This window comes from Balaenoptera ricei, chromosome 2, assembly GCF_028023285.1.
Source record: "Balaenoptera ricei isolate mBalRic1 chromosome 2, mBalRic1.hap2, whole genome shotgun sequence".
NCBI classification, from domain to species: Eukaryota; Metazoa; Chordata; class Mammalia; order Artiodactyla; family Balaenopteridae; genus Balaenoptera; species Balaenoptera ricei.
The window spans coordinates 24,272,846-24,290,940 of record NC_082640.1 but is presented as its reverse complement, the minus strand read 5'-3'; the positions used below and the strand labels follow the sequence as shown (position 1 = coordinate 24,290,940).

General features: G+C 37.9%; 1 protein-coding gene across 2 annotated transcripts in view; it reads right to left on the bottom strand.

Annotated features, from left to right (window-relative positions):
• Window positions 1-7,049: 7,049 nt before the first annotated feature.
• The window catches only part of KIN (Kin17 DNA and RNA binding protein), a 35,925-nt gene continuing 24,879 nt past the window's right edge, over window positions 7,050-18,095 (bottom strand). For both annotated transcript variants that reach the window (XM_059915324.1, XM_059915325.1), the window contains 4 exons: window positions 13,563-13,631; window positions 12,347-12,446; window positions 10,781-10,881; window positions 7,050-7,284 (listed from right to left, as the gene is read on the bottom strand). In XM_059915324.1, coding sequence (XP_059771307.1) covers window positions 7,222-7,284; window positions 10,781-10,881; window positions 12,347-12,446; window positions 13,563-13,631 — 333 coding nt within the window. In that variant the 3' untranslated portion in view covers window positions 7,050-7,221. The remainder of the gene's footprint in view (window positions 7,285-10,780; window positions 10,882-12,346; window positions 12,447-13,562; window positions 13,632-18,095) is intronic.

Sequence of the window (18,095 nt, the reverse complement as noted above, 5' to 3'; positions counted from 1 at the left end):
CTGAATACATTATTAGGTTGTCAGTTACATGGGAAATTCAATTATAAGGTTATTTGGTGAACTTGGAATAAGAACAGGGGAGGTCACTTATCTTGTTTTGTAGTTATATATATATGTATATAAAGCCCTGTCACCCTCTGTAGGGATAACCTTGCCAAGGTACCTATGATGCCCATGATGCTTTGCCAAAATTCCCTCCTTAGTGTTGGCCTCAGAGACACTTTTTAGTCCAAGAAGCCTGTATTAGTCAGGGTTCTCCTGAGAAAGAGAACTAGTAGGATGGCTATATCATATATACACACATATATAAACGTACACACATATACAGTTGGCCCTTGAACAATGTGGGGCTTAGGGCTGCCAAAATCCCACACAGTCGAAAATCAACAAACTTTTATCTGTGTCTCAAAGACAAAGGAATTGATAGATGACCCACCCAAGGGCAGGAAACTGAAACAGTATAGAACAGATCAGGACTCAAACCCTAGTTTTTTTGTTTTTTTTTAATAAATTTATTTTTTATTTATATTATTTATTTTTGGCCGTGTTGGGTCTTTGTTGCATGCGCACGGGCTTTCTCTACTTGCGGTGAGCAGGGGCTACTCTTCATTGCGGTGCACGGACTTCTCATTATGGTGGCTTCTCTTGTTGCAGAGCACAGGCTCTAGGCGCGTGGGCTTCAGCAGTTGTGGCATGTGGGCTCAGTAGTTGCGGCTCACAGGCTCTAGAGCACAGGCTCAGTAGTTGTGGTGCATGGGCTTAGTTGCTCTGTGGCATGTGAGATCTTCCCAGACCAGGACTCGGACCCGTGTCCCCTGCATTGGCACGTGGATTCTTAACCACTGAACCACCAGGGAAGTCCTCAAACCCTAGTTCTTTGATTCCACATACTGTGATCTCTAATTAAACACAAACTTTTCCCCATACTTAATTTTAAAGATCTGTAAAATGAAACAACAGGTGCTATATTTGTTTTTTAAAAATCCACATACAGGTGGTCCCATGCAGTTCAAACCCATGTTGTTCAGGGGTCAGTGGTATATATATATATATATATATATATATATATATGAAGAGATCTATTATAAGGAATTGGCTTACGTGATTATGGAGGCTGGTGCAAGTCTGATCCATTATCATTCTGTGCTTTCCTTTGTTTATAACTTTCCTTTAAATCTATTCTGAAAATGGATATATGTTCAAAGGCCAAAGTGATGAAATTGCACTTAAAAAAGTTTTTTAAGTTGCATTTTTATGAAGCTTTCTCTCCATAATTTGGTAAAAAACATTTTTCATTTTAGAAAGTAGACAAAACTACCTCTTTTTGGACGTACCCAACCAATATTTGAGAAAGCAAGCGATCATCTTTTGACATAATTGCAAAATATTAAACGTGATTATTTCTATAATTTCAAGATAACCTCAGTGCTGAAGAGGTAAATAGCATTGCCTTTTAGTTTCATTCCTCTATAATAATTGGTCATCTATGGCACCTATGATTTTTTAAAAAATCTATTGCATCTTTTCTATCCCTATTTCAAAAATACTAATCTTAAAATGCTAATATTCAACACAAACTTCAAAAGTGGGTTCTTATACTGGTTACTTTGTAAAAAATTTTGACCTTAAAACTGCTACCTTTAGCTATATAAGGTTAGTTCTATTCCTAGTATTTTACATGTGCTCAGTAGTTTTAAAAATAATGATGAAAATCTTGGGGTGTAAATTTACATGCAGAGTACTGAGCAACATAGTCCTAGCAAAAGAAACTAGATTTAAAATCAAACCCATGTTATTCAAATTATCAAAACTTTTATTAACAGCTGGTGTTTTAAAATTCATTTCCTGTAAAAGTAACCTTATTAATACTGTTCACATGTGTCCCTCTTGAGACCAGAAAATTGCCTTCTCTATATAATTAATTTTGAATTATAAGTGAATAATCAATTTTGAATTTCAAATGAAGAAACCAAATTAATGGGAATCATTGGAAAAGAAGGAACTATTCCACTGTCTACCTCTTGATTAGTTCTGAAAGTATTATGCTCTCAGTGATGAAGAAAAACAAGTTGACAATTATCTATGTTTATTCGTTGAAGCACCTTGGAACCCATTGGTAATTGATCAATATTTAATTTTGTATAAAGCTGGGGTATTACAGGGCTGGTATTTGTCAAACATATTCTTCTTTAGGACAAAAGTAGCCTATTGTCAAAGCTTTTTGTAAGTATCAATCTAAACAGTTCCCATTAAACCAGTTAGATATGTATGTCTTATTGTCAGAACTGTCAGGAAAATAAGAGCCTTTGTTTGAGAAACAAGACTGCGTTCAGATCATACTTCTGTCATAAGTTTGTTTGTTTGTGTTTTTTAATATCTGAAAATTAAACAAGGCTTCTTAGAGTTGGAAAATTGGCAATCCAAAGAAATAAGTAAAAAAAAGGGAATTAGAGAGTGTCTCTATGTGTAGTAGAAATGAACTATGAATCAGCAGTTATTTTAGTACCTAATGGTATGAGGTCTTATGCAAATCATTCTACTTGCTTTAAAGGATCACTTAATACCATAAGGAGGAGCATCTTCTCTTCAGCCTTATCCCAATCGAAAGAGATGTAAGACTCCAAAGACCCAGTAAGATGAAAGTAGAAATTACCTGGCTGCCTAGATACATAAAAATGCTTATATGCTGTAATAATTTAGTAGTCTTATTCCTTTCTTAACACTTTTTCAGGGAATTCCCTGGCAGTCCAGTGGTTAGGGCTCAGCAGCCGTGGTCCGGGTTCGAACCCTGGTCAGGAAAGTAAGATCCCGCAAGCGGCAAGCATGAGGCATGGCCAAACAAACAAACAAAAAAACACTTTTTCACACTGGCAAAGTCTACATGGGTGACTTTTTCTGAAATATCCATGTGAGAGAAAGAAAAATCAAGGATGCTTCCTTTTAATGGTATAGTGATTCAATTACCCAGTTAACGTTTCTGGGGTCACTTCAGTCAACCTAATGACGAACTTACAACGAAGGCTGAGCCATATTCTAATCCTGTGATCCCATTTCACCAGAGTGGGAACTGAGGTATATACGGGTAACAGTAAAGGTCTCTCACTGCAGTACGTCAAAATCAGGGCGGGTTTTTTTTTTTTTTTTTTGGCTGCACCAGGTCTTAGTTGCGGCATGTGGGATCTAAATCCCTGACCAGGGATGGAACCCGGGCCCCCTGCATTGGGAGCGCAGAGACTTCACCACTGGACCGCCAGGGAAGTCCCAGGGTGGGTTTTTAAGTAGCTACTCCAAATTAGCTAATTTCTCTTTATCGGCTAATCATTTCATTTGAATATCAAATGAATATCAATTCACTGAACATTTCAATTCCTACACGACACCCATCTTGGGCCTACACCTGCTTCTCACCCTTTTATCTCCAGCACCTCCTGCAATCGTTTACTTACAGGAGGCGCTTTAGTAAATGTTTGTTGAATAAATTCACTCAAACATGTCAGCAAAAACTGATAGGCAGTTAGAAGTACACAAGGGGAAAAAGAGCAAATAAGGCAATGGGATCTGACGGCATTCCTAATGAAGAAAACTCAAGGAATTTGGTTTCCTAAGATATCAATGCCAATAGTTTGATATGACCTCAAGCAAGCTGGTGAAAAAGAATAGCTTTCCAAAAACTGAGAAGCCACAGACTGAGAGAAAATATTTGCAAAAGACATTATCTAAGACTATCAATCATCCAAAATATACAAAGAACTCTTAAAACTCAACAGTAAGGAAGTGAATGACCCAATTTAAAAATGGCAAAAGACTTGAATAGACACGATATACAGATGGCAAATAAACATATGGAAAGATGCTCAACATCGTATGTCATTAGGGATTGCAAATTAAGACAATGAGCTACTACTACACACCTATTAGAATGCCAAAATCAAGACAATACTAAACGCCGGCGAGGATGTGGAGCAACAGGAACTCTCATGCACTGCTTGTGGGAAAACAGAAAAGAACAGCCACCTTGGAAGTCAATCTTACCATTCAATCCAGGAACCACGCTCCTTGGTATTTCCCCAAATGAGCTGAACACTTAGGCCTACACAAAAATCTACACACGTAGGTTTATAGCAGCTTTATTCATAGTTGACAAAACTTGGAAGCAACGAAGATGTCCCTCAGTAGGTGAATGGATAAATATACTGTGGTATATACAGATAAGGTGGTATTATTCAGCACTTTAAAAAAAAAAAAGAGCCATCAAGCCACGAGAAGACGTGTGGAGGAAACAGATGCATATTACCAAGTAAAAGAAGCCAGTCTGAAAAGGCTACGTACTGTATGAGTCCAACTATCAGGCATTCTGGGGAAGGCAAAGCTATGTAGACAGTACAAAGATCAGTGTTTGACGGAGGCAGGCAGGGGAGGGGGGCTTAGCAGGTGGGCGTTTAGACTGATGAACCTATTTTGCATGACACCATAATGGTGAATCTATTTCATTATAAATTAGTCCAAGCCCATAGAACGTACAATCCCAAGAGTGAACCCTGACGTCAGCTACGGACGCTGGGTGAGGATGACGTGTCCATGCAGGGTCATCAGTTGTAACAGATGCACCATCTGGTGGGGATGCTGATGGTAGGGGGGCTGTGGCTAGTGGGGCAGGGGGCACGTGGGAAATCTCTACACGTTCTGCTTAATTTTGCTGTGAACTTAAAATTGCTCTAAAAAATAAAGTCTATTTTTTTTTTTTTTTAAAAAGAATAGCTTACAATGCTTTAAAAAGAAAAAAACAAGTCAGGGAATTCCCTGGCGGTCCAGTGGTTAGGTCTCTGCGCTTCTACTGCAGGGGACCCGGGTTCAATCCCTGGTCGGGGAACTAAGATCCTGCAAGCCGTGTGGCTCGGCCAAAAAAATAAAAAGAAAGAAAGAAAAGAAAATAGAGAAAAAAGTCTACATAAGACTTGATTTTAGGTGTCTGCAGTCACTCTGCTTAACATAACCATACTGGCCTCTAAAAACTTACAGGAAAAAAGGTTCTACAGTCTAGCATCATATTTTTGTGCTTCAGACTTTTTCAATTAAGTTGACCTTCAATAATGCTACTTTATTTTATTCTGTGATAATTTCAGGAAGATGCTGGAGAAAAGAATTAAACGTGGGCGGTAGGGATGAAACATGGTTTTCTAAGAAGAAAACCACTGAGTTGATTCCAAACTTACAGATTTGGGGGAGGCCTATGAAATTTGTCATGTTTCATTTCTCCACTATAATCAGGGAGAACCATTCCCCTTATGGAAATTCCTCAGGTCACAAACGCTCGCCCTCATTTACTGACACTACTGCTTACTTCCGTTTATCAAACACCTACTAAGTGCTGGGCTTTACGTCTGACACCCCATATGCATTTTCTGTAGTTCTCACAACAACCCTGCCGGGACACACTATTTTTGACAATTTATACATTAAAAGCATTGAAATTCAAGAACATTAACTTTCCTGAGATGACTTAGCTAGTGAATAGAACAGCCAAAATTCAACCTAAAGTCTGCCCAACTCCAAAACCCAGCTCCTTTCCCCAGTACGATGCTGTCCAGCTATTTCAGAAACGCTTTAATTCATCCCAGAACATTTTCTGTAAAGCTACTGACATCATCCTATTACTATTTCTTTCGCTGCCTACTCTGTCTCTGTTCACCAGTAAATATTCTCCCGCCTTCTCATAATAGATTTATCACCCCTCCCCTAAGGGTGGGGTTCAAGAGGGATGGCCCATGGCTTGGAATACAATCCAAGTCTGGCCAGTCGGTAGTATTCCAATCCTTTTACTTGGAATGATCTGTCCCGGTGTGGATCCGTAAGACTCAATCCCAGGTTTTTTGCTGGAACTGTGACAGAAGGGTAAGATGTAAACCTGGAGGCTGGAGACGCTGGCAGTCATCTTGCTGTTTTGAAAAGTACCTGCGAATGAACCCAACACAGAAGCCAGAGATGACAGGGACCCAGCCCTGAATCTGGACTGCTTGCACCCTGAATCTCACTTGAATCGAGGGTCTGCTCCTTCGCAGTTATATGAACTATAAACTTCCTTTTTTTTTTTTCCATAAGCAACTGTGAGGTGGGTTTCCTGTCTTTTGTATCCCTTCATAATATGCTGCCCTACTTATTTAAAAATGGATAGCTCACCATTGCTGGTGGGATTGTAAAATGGTGTGGCCACTTTGGAACACAGCCTGGCAGCTCTTCAAATGTTAAACATGGTATAACATGAGTAAGTTACAGTATGACTCTGACTCCAATCCTAAGATCTGAAAACGTACGTTCACACAAAATCTTGTACACGAATGTTCACAGCAGCATTATTCATAATTGCCTCAAAGCGGAAACAACCCAAATCCAGCAACTGATGAATAGTTTTTTTAAAATGTGGTATACCCATATAATGGATAATTGTTCAATGAAAAGGAATGAGATAGTGATCCGTGCTACAACGTGGATAACCCTTGAAAACATGCTGTATGAAAGAAGCTGGTCATAAAAGACCGCATATCGTATGATTCCATTTATATGAAATGTCCAAAACAGACAAATACACAGAGATGGAAAGTTGATTAGTAGTTGCCAGGGGCTGGGGAGAGAGGGGGAGTTAGGAGTGACTATGGATACAGGGTTACTTTCGGGGGTGATGAAAATGTTTCAAATTAGTTAGTGGTGGTGCTTGCACAACTTTGTAAGTATTCTAAAAACCACTGAAATGTCCACTTTAAATGGGTGAAATTGTATGGTGTGTGAATTATATCTCAATAAAGCTGCTATTCTATTTATAGTTTGACTCTTTAAAATGCAATTGTATTTACAGTTCAACTTTACTACTTTACTGATGAAAATAGAAATTTAGAGTATATGAAGGATTTCCTCTAACTATATGATTCTAAATTGTCCTATATAAAACACTTTACAATAATGTTCTTTTAATGAAGATAAAAAATCATCAAGGAAATATTACAAAGAAAAAAAAATAACAAAGACAAAATTACATAATTTTGATACTTCATGAGATATAATTAGATTTTTCTATAAGTTTAGCTAAACAACTATACAGTAATATTTAAATAAATCCTTTTGTTTCACACAAGAGAAACACCCTAACACAGTAGAGTCTTGTAATGCCTTCGTGAACACCAATTTGATGCTTTAAGATTTTAATGTGCTGTTAACAAGTTTTCAAACTCAGGCAAGTTTAGAAATGTCTTCGTATTGAATTCCTTCAACTCTGCGTCCTTTTAAAGGGCCCTACAAATTAAAATAATTGAAGAAGAGGTTAAGAACACACATGTACTTACAAGACAAGAAAAGGACACACACTTCTGGATCCAAGTTTGCCTTTTTCACATCGCTAAGATACCATTAAGGTAGCTAACAGTTCCACACATCTGTGAATTTTTAAAGTATTCTACGGCATCCTCATCAAGAACTGGCCATATTTTCTTCAGTGCTATGTGGCATGTGTTATCTCTAGACCCTGTGGCAGAGCCTGGCTAGCTGGTCAGTATCTCCTCTGCTTCCTGGATAAAGTCACATTTCCTGGCTCCTCCTGTGGTCAGGTATGGCCGTGAGATGGAGCTCCGGCCCAAGGAAGGGAACAGAAGTGACGCGGGCCACTTCCAGGCCCAGGCCATGCTCCCCTCCACAGGCAACCCGTCACGCTCCCCGCGGCCTGCCTGAAGCACACAGACATGGCAGCTGTCAAAGCCCCGGCTGAAGGTGGTAGAGCCACAAGTCAGAAGGACCCTGGGCTCACAAATCACCCCTAAGAAAAGAGCCATTCCCTGATTCAGAAGACCTGTTCTGGACTTCAAAATGAGAAGTTAATGTCTATCATGTTTGTGCCATTATCAGCTGGGTTTTTTTTTAAATAACAAATATTATTTTAAGCAATACAAATCCTCATACTCAAACATATTTGTCTAGTTTAGCTGTGACAGGCTGGTCTTATTGCAGAAAATGAGTCTAACCTGAAATATGTTTTCTTCTTCCCTTCATATCCAACAAAAAGGGAAAGGGGAAAGAAAACTGGATTAATGAAAGATGATACCTGTCATAAAAGCTGATACAGCCTGGGAACACAGAGGCTAAGAATATGAGCTCTGGACCCAGACTGCCCAAGTTCAAACCCCACCCTCAGCAGGTGACAAAACCCCTCAGTGCCCCATTATCCCCTAGTGGGGAACAGTAACAGTACCTACATTACTGGCTTGCTGAGAAATATAAATGAGTTAGCACATATAAAGTGCTCAGAATAACATCTGGAACATAATATGCATATGAGCTCAGTAATTCTTAACTCTTACTATTAAATCTTTCGGTTAAAGTTTAAAAGTTGCTCCTCTCCACTGCGAAATAGAAAATGATGACGATGACTCTACCCCTGGGCTGAGATTTCAGCATTTCTTAGATTCCTTTAAAAAATGCTTTTAAAATGTCTTCCTTTTAATGTACTATAATGATTACATATAAAGGAAATAAGTTCCCAGATAAAGCATGACCCAGCTTGACTCTTTCATTATCAAGTTCAAAGGTCGAAGGTCAATCACACTTCTGTGATAAGAAGGCCAAGCAAGGGATAAAGAAGGGGGCCAGACTTGGGTTAACTAGGGAAGTAGCTAAAAAGCTGGGGCTGGTTTTGAACAATTTGTGAGCTATTTAAAAAATCTGCTTAATAAATGTGTAAATTTCAAATCTTATGATACTGATACTAAAATTTAAGATGCCAGAAATAATAAAAAAAGGAGAAACCACTCGAAAAGTTCATGTTTTTCAGGGCATTGACTTGGAGAAAACATGCGGACGTAGAGACAAGCTGACCGACATGCACAAACCAACACAGATATTTTTAATGGAGGCAGGCTGCAAAAGAAGAAAAAAACAAAAAATTCGCATGTGGGTTTCCTCTCCCAAGAGTACACGCTGCTTTGCAATCAACCAGAAAGGCCTTCCCTGCGATCACCTCCGAGGTTCTATCTCGGTCCGGCTCTGAGAGCAATGAAAGCATTAGAGGGGAAGATGGAGCTATGGGTTCACAGCAAGGCCGGGAAGAAAGCAGCTCTCGAAAATCATACAGACTGGAAACCAAAGGTGTGGATGGAACCTAGAATACCCTCAACAGTACTGAGTCGTTCTGTTTCCCTTAGATGAAAACGTGAAGCGAGATCTAAGTTGGATAGTATTAGGAAACTACAAAGTGGAGGAGATTCAACCTGCCAAGGAAATATGAGAGTTTCCACGATCTTATGCTGATTGAATCAGGAAAAAAAAAAAACTGATTTAAAAAAGAGCTTCAATCTGTTCATGTAGTCAGATTAATAAATTCCCTACTGACAGGTGACATTCCCTGTTCCTTTTTTTCCCCTTAGAGTTTATGTTAGTTGGTGATTAGGTTAGTATTTTCAAGGACAGGGAAAAAATGCTTAATTTACTGAAATGTGATTTCTTTCAAATAAGAACCTAAATGGTTTTTCTAGAAAGCTTTCCTGAAACACATATTCTCAAACCAGTTCATAGGTGGGCTCAGGGGACCTAACAACTCCTTAAAGGGAACACATAAAATTTGGCAGTTTATGCGCAGTTTCTTGCAGAGAACCCAAAACTTTCATCAGACTCTTCAGGAAGTTGATTATTCCCCCAAACACTAAAACTTCCTGTACTGGAGATGAAAAAGCCTCTCGTTTAGAGATAAAGATACACGGTGCAGTAGCGCAGGGATCTAAAAAGAATCAGGCAGTTAGGAAAAAACATGTTTCAGACCCTTCCTTCTGAAGACAGCTCAGGTCTCACTCAGCCTCATGCGCAGACCTGTCAGTGGACCATCAGTTCTAAGTCAACGAGCAATTTTACTTAAATGTCAGATTTCTTAAAATTAATTACTTTATTGATCTCTCCTACCTTAAATCCTTTATGAAAGAAAGAAGGACATTAAAAAATATTATTGAACTCTGTGGCTTTTCCCCCATTAACTCTGACTATACATTCCCCACTAATCACACTACTACGGCAGATTGAATTTTATGTTAGATGTGGGGGAAAAAAACTGGGATACAAAACTATGTGTAATATATACAATTTTATAAAATACAAAGACTGAAAAAAACAGACCAAAATATTAATGGAGGTTATCATTTGCCTGGAGGTTTACGGGCAATTTTAAAAATTATTTATATTAAATTGTATTTTTCAGCTTTTATCCAAGAGAGCTGCTAGAGACTGAATGTTTGTGTCCCTGTCAAAATTCATTCAATACATTCAAAATGTGATGGTATTAGGAGGTGGGGTCTTTGGGAAGTGATTAGGTCATGAGGGCAGAGCCCTTGAGAATGGATTAGTGCCCTTAAAAAGGGATCCCAGAGAGCTCCCTTTCCCCTCCCACCATGTGAGGACACATTAACCAGGAAACAGGCCTTCAGCAGACACCGAATCTGCCTGGGCCTTGATCTTGGACTTCCAGCCTCCACAAATGTGAGAAGTAAATTTCTGTTGTTTCTAAAGCCACCCCAGTCTATGGTATTTTGTTATAGCAGCCTGAACAGATTAAGACACATAAGGAATTTCTTTTGTAATCAGAAGATAAAATGCTTTAGTAATGTCAGTCATTAGAGAAAATAAGCTTACAGATTTCCAAATAGGAGAGAAGGCAAACAGAAAACCCAAACGTAAAACACCAATCCAATAAAAAAAACCATAGCACGTTTTAAAAGCATTTTGAAATTTCTGTCTTTGTGTAAACTATACTTACGGTTTCAATGACTATAGTAGCTGAAAAAGTCTTCTCATTGATGGATTCTAGGGTACCTTCATTTCCTCTGTAGCCTCCATTTAAAACGAGAATTCTTTTTCCTATAACAGAAAAGGGTTAACACTTAATAAAAAGAAAATGGCCACTTTCTTCTACTTTCTTACAGCCAAATGCAATTACACTGAATCAACGTAGTAGAAAACAAAACTATTCTCTTAGAAGTTCTTAATCATTTAATATCTGTATGATTCTAAAGTACAGTTTGTAGATACTTTGATTACTATAACCTTACAAGACTCATCATTTTTTCTACTTATTTGTCAAGAGATGTTTTAATTTTATACCAAGGAGTATAAGGTTCTTGGAGGAGATGCCCAGAGCCCAGAAGTAATCAGAAAAAATTCAGCTTACTTTTAATTTCTCTTTTTAAAATCATAAGATGGTTGCTAGTTTCATAAAAGCGTAAATATATGCCTGCTATTTGGTTGAGCCATTCTATCTCTAAGAATTTTCTCAACAGAAATCATATATCCATACAAAGATCTGTATGTGAATGTTCATATAGCAGTTTTGTTTGTAATGGCCAAGAGCTGTAAACAGCCCCAATGTCCATCAGTAAGTGACTGGATAAAGAAACTGGAACATCCACATAATTAAATACTTGGCAATAAAAAGGAATAAAGTATAGATGCACACAACAACGTGAATGAATCCAAAATGACGCACTTAGTGAAAGAAGCCAGACAGAGACACAGGACACGTGGTATGATTTTATTTATATAAAATTGTAGGAAAATATGAGCTAATCTAGAGTCACAGAAAGCAGATTGGTGGTTGCGTGGGGGACACGGGAGACACAGCAGGGAGCGAAGGATTATAAAGGAAACAGAGGAAACTTTGGGGGGTGATGGACACATTTGCTAACTTGATTGTAAGGATGGTTTTCACGGGAGTATGCATGTGTTGAAAACATCAAATTATATACTTTATACAGATGCAGTTTATGTCAATTACATCTTACTGAAGCTGAAAAAAAAGTCCACAATTTCTAATCCATAAAATGAATTTTATTTTAGGGAGAAAGAATACAGGAGACTAGAGACTAACATTATCACTGTGCCAGCAATGATACCACCATGAAGAGTCTGGGTCAGAGGCAAACAACCTAACTACAGAAGCATTTATACTAGATATGTGTAAGACAATTAAGGAAAAGAAAATGCAAAATAATACTGACTTTTACTCTACCATCTCAAATAGCTAAACAAGTATATTAATAATAATCCTAATATGATTGAGTGTATCCAGATATGTCTGTGATTTGCTTCTGGAAAGAAAACAAAGATTCGAGAAAGGGAAAATTTATTTATGCCACAAAACAGCTTTCTCAGAGGACTGGTAAACTACCACCTCACCAAGTCAAACTGGGATCAGTTATACTGGCAATTACATGTTTCTAAAAAGGAAACTCATACCCAGAACTATCAAGTAACGTCAAAAACTAAGGTTTTAAGAATGGAATCACTTATTTCGATGGTATATTAAATGGTCTGCAAAAAGATTTACCTGGTGCTGGAATTACTGTTTCTAAATGAGTCTGGTCAAGTTTCAGCTTGTCTCCAGAATCAATCATCTTCACGACAGCTGTGTAATTGTCAATTACTTCCTGCCATGTAAAACCAACACTTTTATAACAGAAGAGAGATGTGAACACAAAGTCCAAAGGACAGAAATAAATGTAAACAATGAAATTCTAACCAAAAGGTAAGAGTAACTTGTTTTAAGAGTAACTCCTTGTATCAATGGAGTTTATTTTCTAGATGCCATATATGACCTCAGGCTATGGTTCTTAAAGAATTCAATTCAAAGCTTAGTTAAGGTTTTCATCTGGAAAGAAAAGGCTGGTGATCTTAGAATAAGACTTTAAGAAATACAATGAGAGGGATAATTCTGTGTCATTTCAAGTACAGTAGGAGGGCAACTTATACACGCACAAGGCTGGGTGCTAGCATGAAACTATACTTAGGAAAAGCAAAAGAAAGAAAAAGACTGGGACTTCCCTGGTGGCGCAGTGGTTGAGAATCTGCCTGCCAATGCAGGAGACACAGGTTCGAGCCCTGGTCTGGGAGGATCCCACATGCCGCGGAGCAACTAGGCCCGTGAGCCGCAATTACTGAGCCTGCGCGTCCGGAGCCTGTGCTCCGCAACAAGAGAGGCCGTGATAGTGAGAGGCCCACGCACCGCGATGAAGAGTGGCCCCCACTTGCCGCAATTAGAGAGAGCCCTCGCACAGAAACGAAGACCCAACACAGCCATAAATAAATAAAATTCTTTAAAGAAAAAAAAGAAAGAAAGAAAGAAAAAGACTGGAGCATTGATTTTTAAATTTTAAAATCCTAGAGCAATCAAAAGATAAGTCTCTCAGGCAAACCACAAGGAAGTCCTCCTTGGAACTCTGGGGCACTATCACATTGCCCATCATTAACAAAGGGAATGTACCTTACTTACTAGCAAGGTGCGCTCACTGAATTTTTTTAAGTGGGATTTCATACATACCATTTGCTCTAGTAAGAAAGTGGACCTAAATTAAGTATAAACTATGGCTGGAAATGAAATATTTCTCCAACCATTGTGAAGTCAGCCTTCCTTTCATGGAACCAGCAAGAACCTTAGACACACTGCTTCTGTTACTAGGACTTGATTTTTAAGGAATATCAAAATGGCTTTACTCAGCCACACACCAGCTCCTTCCCCAAATTCCATCATAACTTCATGTTCTTACCTTAACAATCCCCTTTTTCTTATGATATTTCTCTCCAAGTTTTTTGGTTATAATTTTCACTACAATTTCCTGGAAAATAAGAAAAAAATAAAGATGGAAGGAATGATATAAATTATCTTTCCTCTTTTGATCCTTCATTTTAAACATTTCCACCAAAAACCATAGTAAAATGTTAACTGCTTTGCTAAATAAGACATTCTGGAGTTGGAGGCCTTCCCAACGATGGCAGATCATTTCCTTAGTTGTCTCTTTTTATTCAACACAGTTGGTTACCAAGAGGAAAAAAACGCATATCTCATGGCTGATTTCCATAGTGAAGGTTTCCTGAAATCTAAGACTTTCATCCACCAATCTCAACTCTATTAATCCAGGTCTTTCATAGACAGCTTCTTTCTTTCTCTCCATTCAAGGAAGAAAAAATGCCAAGGATGTTTTATGTTGACGTTCACCGCTGACAAAAAAACTCAGAGAGCAAGAGTCTCACTGGGAACTGCAAGAAACGGAGGCTTCGAGCTAAAGCACAGCACTTTCCACAATGCTCTTTTCTCACGATGTTGCTCTGGCTTTTTGATAAGACTGGACTCCTCCAGACCAGCTCCAGCTGAAAGCATCGCTCTGCTGAGCATCTAGTTCTCAACGGGAGAGAAATCTGAGTTTATTTCTTTTTCTTTTTCTTTTTTTTTTTAATAAATTTATTTATTGATTTATTTTTGGCTGCATTGGGTCTTTGTTGCTGCGCGCGGGCTTCTCATTGTGGTGGCTTCTCTTGTTGCAGAGCACGGGCTCTAGGCGCGGGCTTCACTAGTTGTGGCTCGCTGGCTTCACTAGTTGTGGCACACGGGCTTAGTTGCTCCGTGGCATGTGGGATCTTCCCGGACCAGGGATCGAACCCGTGTCCCCTGCATTGGCAGGCGGATCCTTAACCACTGCGCCACCAGGGAAGCCCCATGAGTTTATTTCTTATTAATGCATTCTGAGTTTGCTTCTTTATCATTGTTTTCCTGAGTTCGATTAGCTAACGGCTGACGATGAAAATTAAATCACCTGACTTAATTCCAGATTCACTACAGCAATTCTGTATTTGCTACTTCAAGTGGATACAGCAGAAGTACTAGATGGTCACAAGTACTTCAATAAGCCAGGCTAAACATTACATTAACAAAAACCTAGTAAGGACTTTGGGGGAGAATATTTAACAGCAGAAAAATATGTTTAAGAGAAGGCTTGAATGTTCTTATTCTTAAGCCAGTATTCTATTAAGACTTTCTCAATGAAGCCATATAATACCAACAGCTTCTCTGATTTCTGGGCTAAATTTCTCAAGGCCCTCATGGGTACACACACTTATAATTTAAACGTAATTCATTACTTCATTGTACTATTGACACTTGCTCATAGCACATCTGTCAAAACTTTCTTTTCTGAGTTTAAAAACTAAAGCTCTCCAATCCATCGCTGTGGGCTGCTGGTTATTTTAACACACATACTGCCCATTTCAAAATGAGACACACACTGAGTCATTGGATCCCTGTTGGCTGATCTTCACTTTTAATGTAACATTCTCCAAGAGGAACTAGGAAGAAAATCTGAATAATTTACTATACCAGAAGATTATCAAACTGAAAATAAAATTTTATTGAAAGTATTGTCAATGCAGGGACTTCCCTGGCGGCCCAGTGGTTAAAGACTTCGCCTTCCAATGCAGGGGGTGCAGGTTCAATTCCTGGTTGGGGAGGTAAGATCCCACATGCCTTGTGGCCAAAAAACCAGGGCATAAAACAGAAGCAAGACTGTAAGGAGTTCAATAAAGACTTTAAAAATGGTCCACATTAAAAAAAAATCTTAAAAAAAAAAAGTATTGTCAATGGGAAGAGAACTTTTGGACTAACTAAAAATGCTTTTCTTTTTTTTTTTTTTTGCTTTTGGTTTGTTTTCTTTTTCCTTTAAACCAATGGTTCTGAACAAACGTGATTCTAAACATGAGAATCACCTAGGCGGTTAGTGAAAATAGCCATTTCACCCCAGGAGACTGGATAGTGGTAGTATTGAAGCATATATATCTTAGAAAGAAATGGTCTAAATTTTTTTTGAATTGTGCTCTGTTTAAGAACTACTGCTCTAAGCAAAATTCTTGATTACACGTTCATAAACAATATATGAAACTATTAATATCAAATGCTAGCTACTCCGACAGGGAAAGCAAACAAAATAATTCATAGATGGTTGCCTCTCTCTAGGTCCTTCCTTTTTTAATCCTGACCCAAACTTCTACTCAGAGACGGAAGTAAGGGAGACTAACGCATCCCAGGAAGTACTGTTTATCAGGGCAGAGTACAACCTAGTGAATCTGACTGCCAGGGAAATCCTAGCTCACCACTTTCTAAATGGCCTTGGGGAAATTACTCAAATAATCTATACCTCAGTTTTCTCACCTATAAAAAGGGAATAATAACAGTAATTACCTTGTAGGGCTGATACGAGAATCACCTGAAATAATTCATATGAAGCACTTTTTTTTAATATATATATTTTTAAATTGAAGTATAGTTGATTTACAATGTTGTGTTAGTTTCAGGTGTACACCACAGTGATTCAGTTATATGTATATCTATTCTTTTTCAGATTCTTTTCCCTTATAGGTTATTAAAAAATATTGAGTATAGTTCCCTGTGCTATACAGTAGGTCCTTGTTGGTTATCTGTTTTATACGTAATAGTGTGTAACCGATAATCCCAAACTCCTAATTTACCCCCTCCCTACCCGCTTCGTTTCCCCTTTGGTAACCATAAGTTTGCTTTCCACGTCAGTGGGTCTATTTCTGTTTTGTAAAGAAGCTCATTTGTATCTTTTTTTTTTTTTTAGATTCCACATATAAGCGATATCATGTGATATTTGTCTTTCTCTGGCTGGTTTATGAAGTACTTATTTTCTATTTAATACAGCAAGGATTTTCATTTTACATAACTTATTTCATGATCTTTCATGTGATCACCAGGCAAATGTTTCCCACTGTAAAAGGACATAAACTAAGACATGGAAACAAAATTATTTTTAAGCTAGTGAGGGAATAACTATGAAGATTTAAATTAGAACTTTATGCTTTTTGATCTTCCAGATTATTATTAATAATAATAATAAATCAGAAATTTTCAAATCAGAAATTACCCAAATAATTACTTTTCACTCTCGTGTTATTGATCAAGCCAGCTTCTTTAAGGATAACTAAGATACCCTGAAGGTTTTATGAAAACTTCATATTCCAGTAAGTTCAAAATCGAGCAGCAATAAATAAAAAATATTTAAAGTACTGAAATGTTTAAAAATTATTATGCAATTGTTATCTTAAAAGAACAAGAAATAAAGTGAAATAAGTCAGAGAAAGACAAAAACTATGATATCGTTTATATGTGGAATCTAAAAAATACAACAAACTAGTGAATAAAACAAAAAAGAAGCAGACTCACAAATATAGAGAACAAATTAGTGGTTACCAATGGGGATAGGGAAGTGGAGAGGGGCAATAAAGGGATGAGGGGAAAAATAGTTATTACAGGCTTACATGAAATCATGTGTGTGAAACTTTTGAAAACTGGAAAGCACTACAGAATTTAAAGAATCTTTCCTTCAATAAAAAAAATTTTTTAAAGACTTTAGTAAATTAGATTAAGAAAAAATGAAAAAAGAAAGAAGAAGCAATAATAAAAAACAAATCTTTCCTTGAACGTATATAATTAAAACCTGTTTTTAGAAAAGGGAGCCCTCTTGCACTGTTGGTGGGAATGTAAATTGATACAGCCACTATGGAGAACAGTATGGAGGTTCCTTAAAAAATTAAACATAGCACTACCATATGACCCAGCAATCCCACTACTGGGCATATACCCTGAGAAAACCATAATTCAAAAAGAGTCATGTACCACAATGTTCATTGCAGCTCTATTTACAATAGCCAGGACATGGAAGCAACCTAAGTGTCCATTGACAGATGAATGGATAGAGAAGATGTGGCACTTATATACAATCGAATATTACTCAGCCATAAAAAGAAACGAAATTGAGTTATTTGTAGTGAGGTGGATGGACCTAGAGTGAAGTAAGTCAGAAAGAGAAAAACAAATACCGTATGCTAACACATATATATGGAATCTAAAAAAAAAAAAAAAAAAAAAAAATGGTTATGAAGAACCTAGGGGCAGGATGGGAATAAAGACACAGACCTACTAGAGAATGGACTTAGGGACACAGGGAGGGGGAAGGGTAAGCTGGGACAAAGTGAGAGAGTGGCATGGACATATATACACTACCAAACGTAAAATCGATAGCTAGTGGGAAGCAGCCACATGGCACAGGGAGATCAGCTCGGTGCTTTGTGACCACCTAGAGGGGTGGGATAGGGAGGGAGACGCAAGAGGGAAGAGATATGGGGATATATGTACATGTATAGCTGATTCACTTTGTTATAAAGCAGAAACTAAAACACCATTGTAAAGCAATTATACTCCAATAAAGATGTTAAAGAAAAAAAAAAAAAAG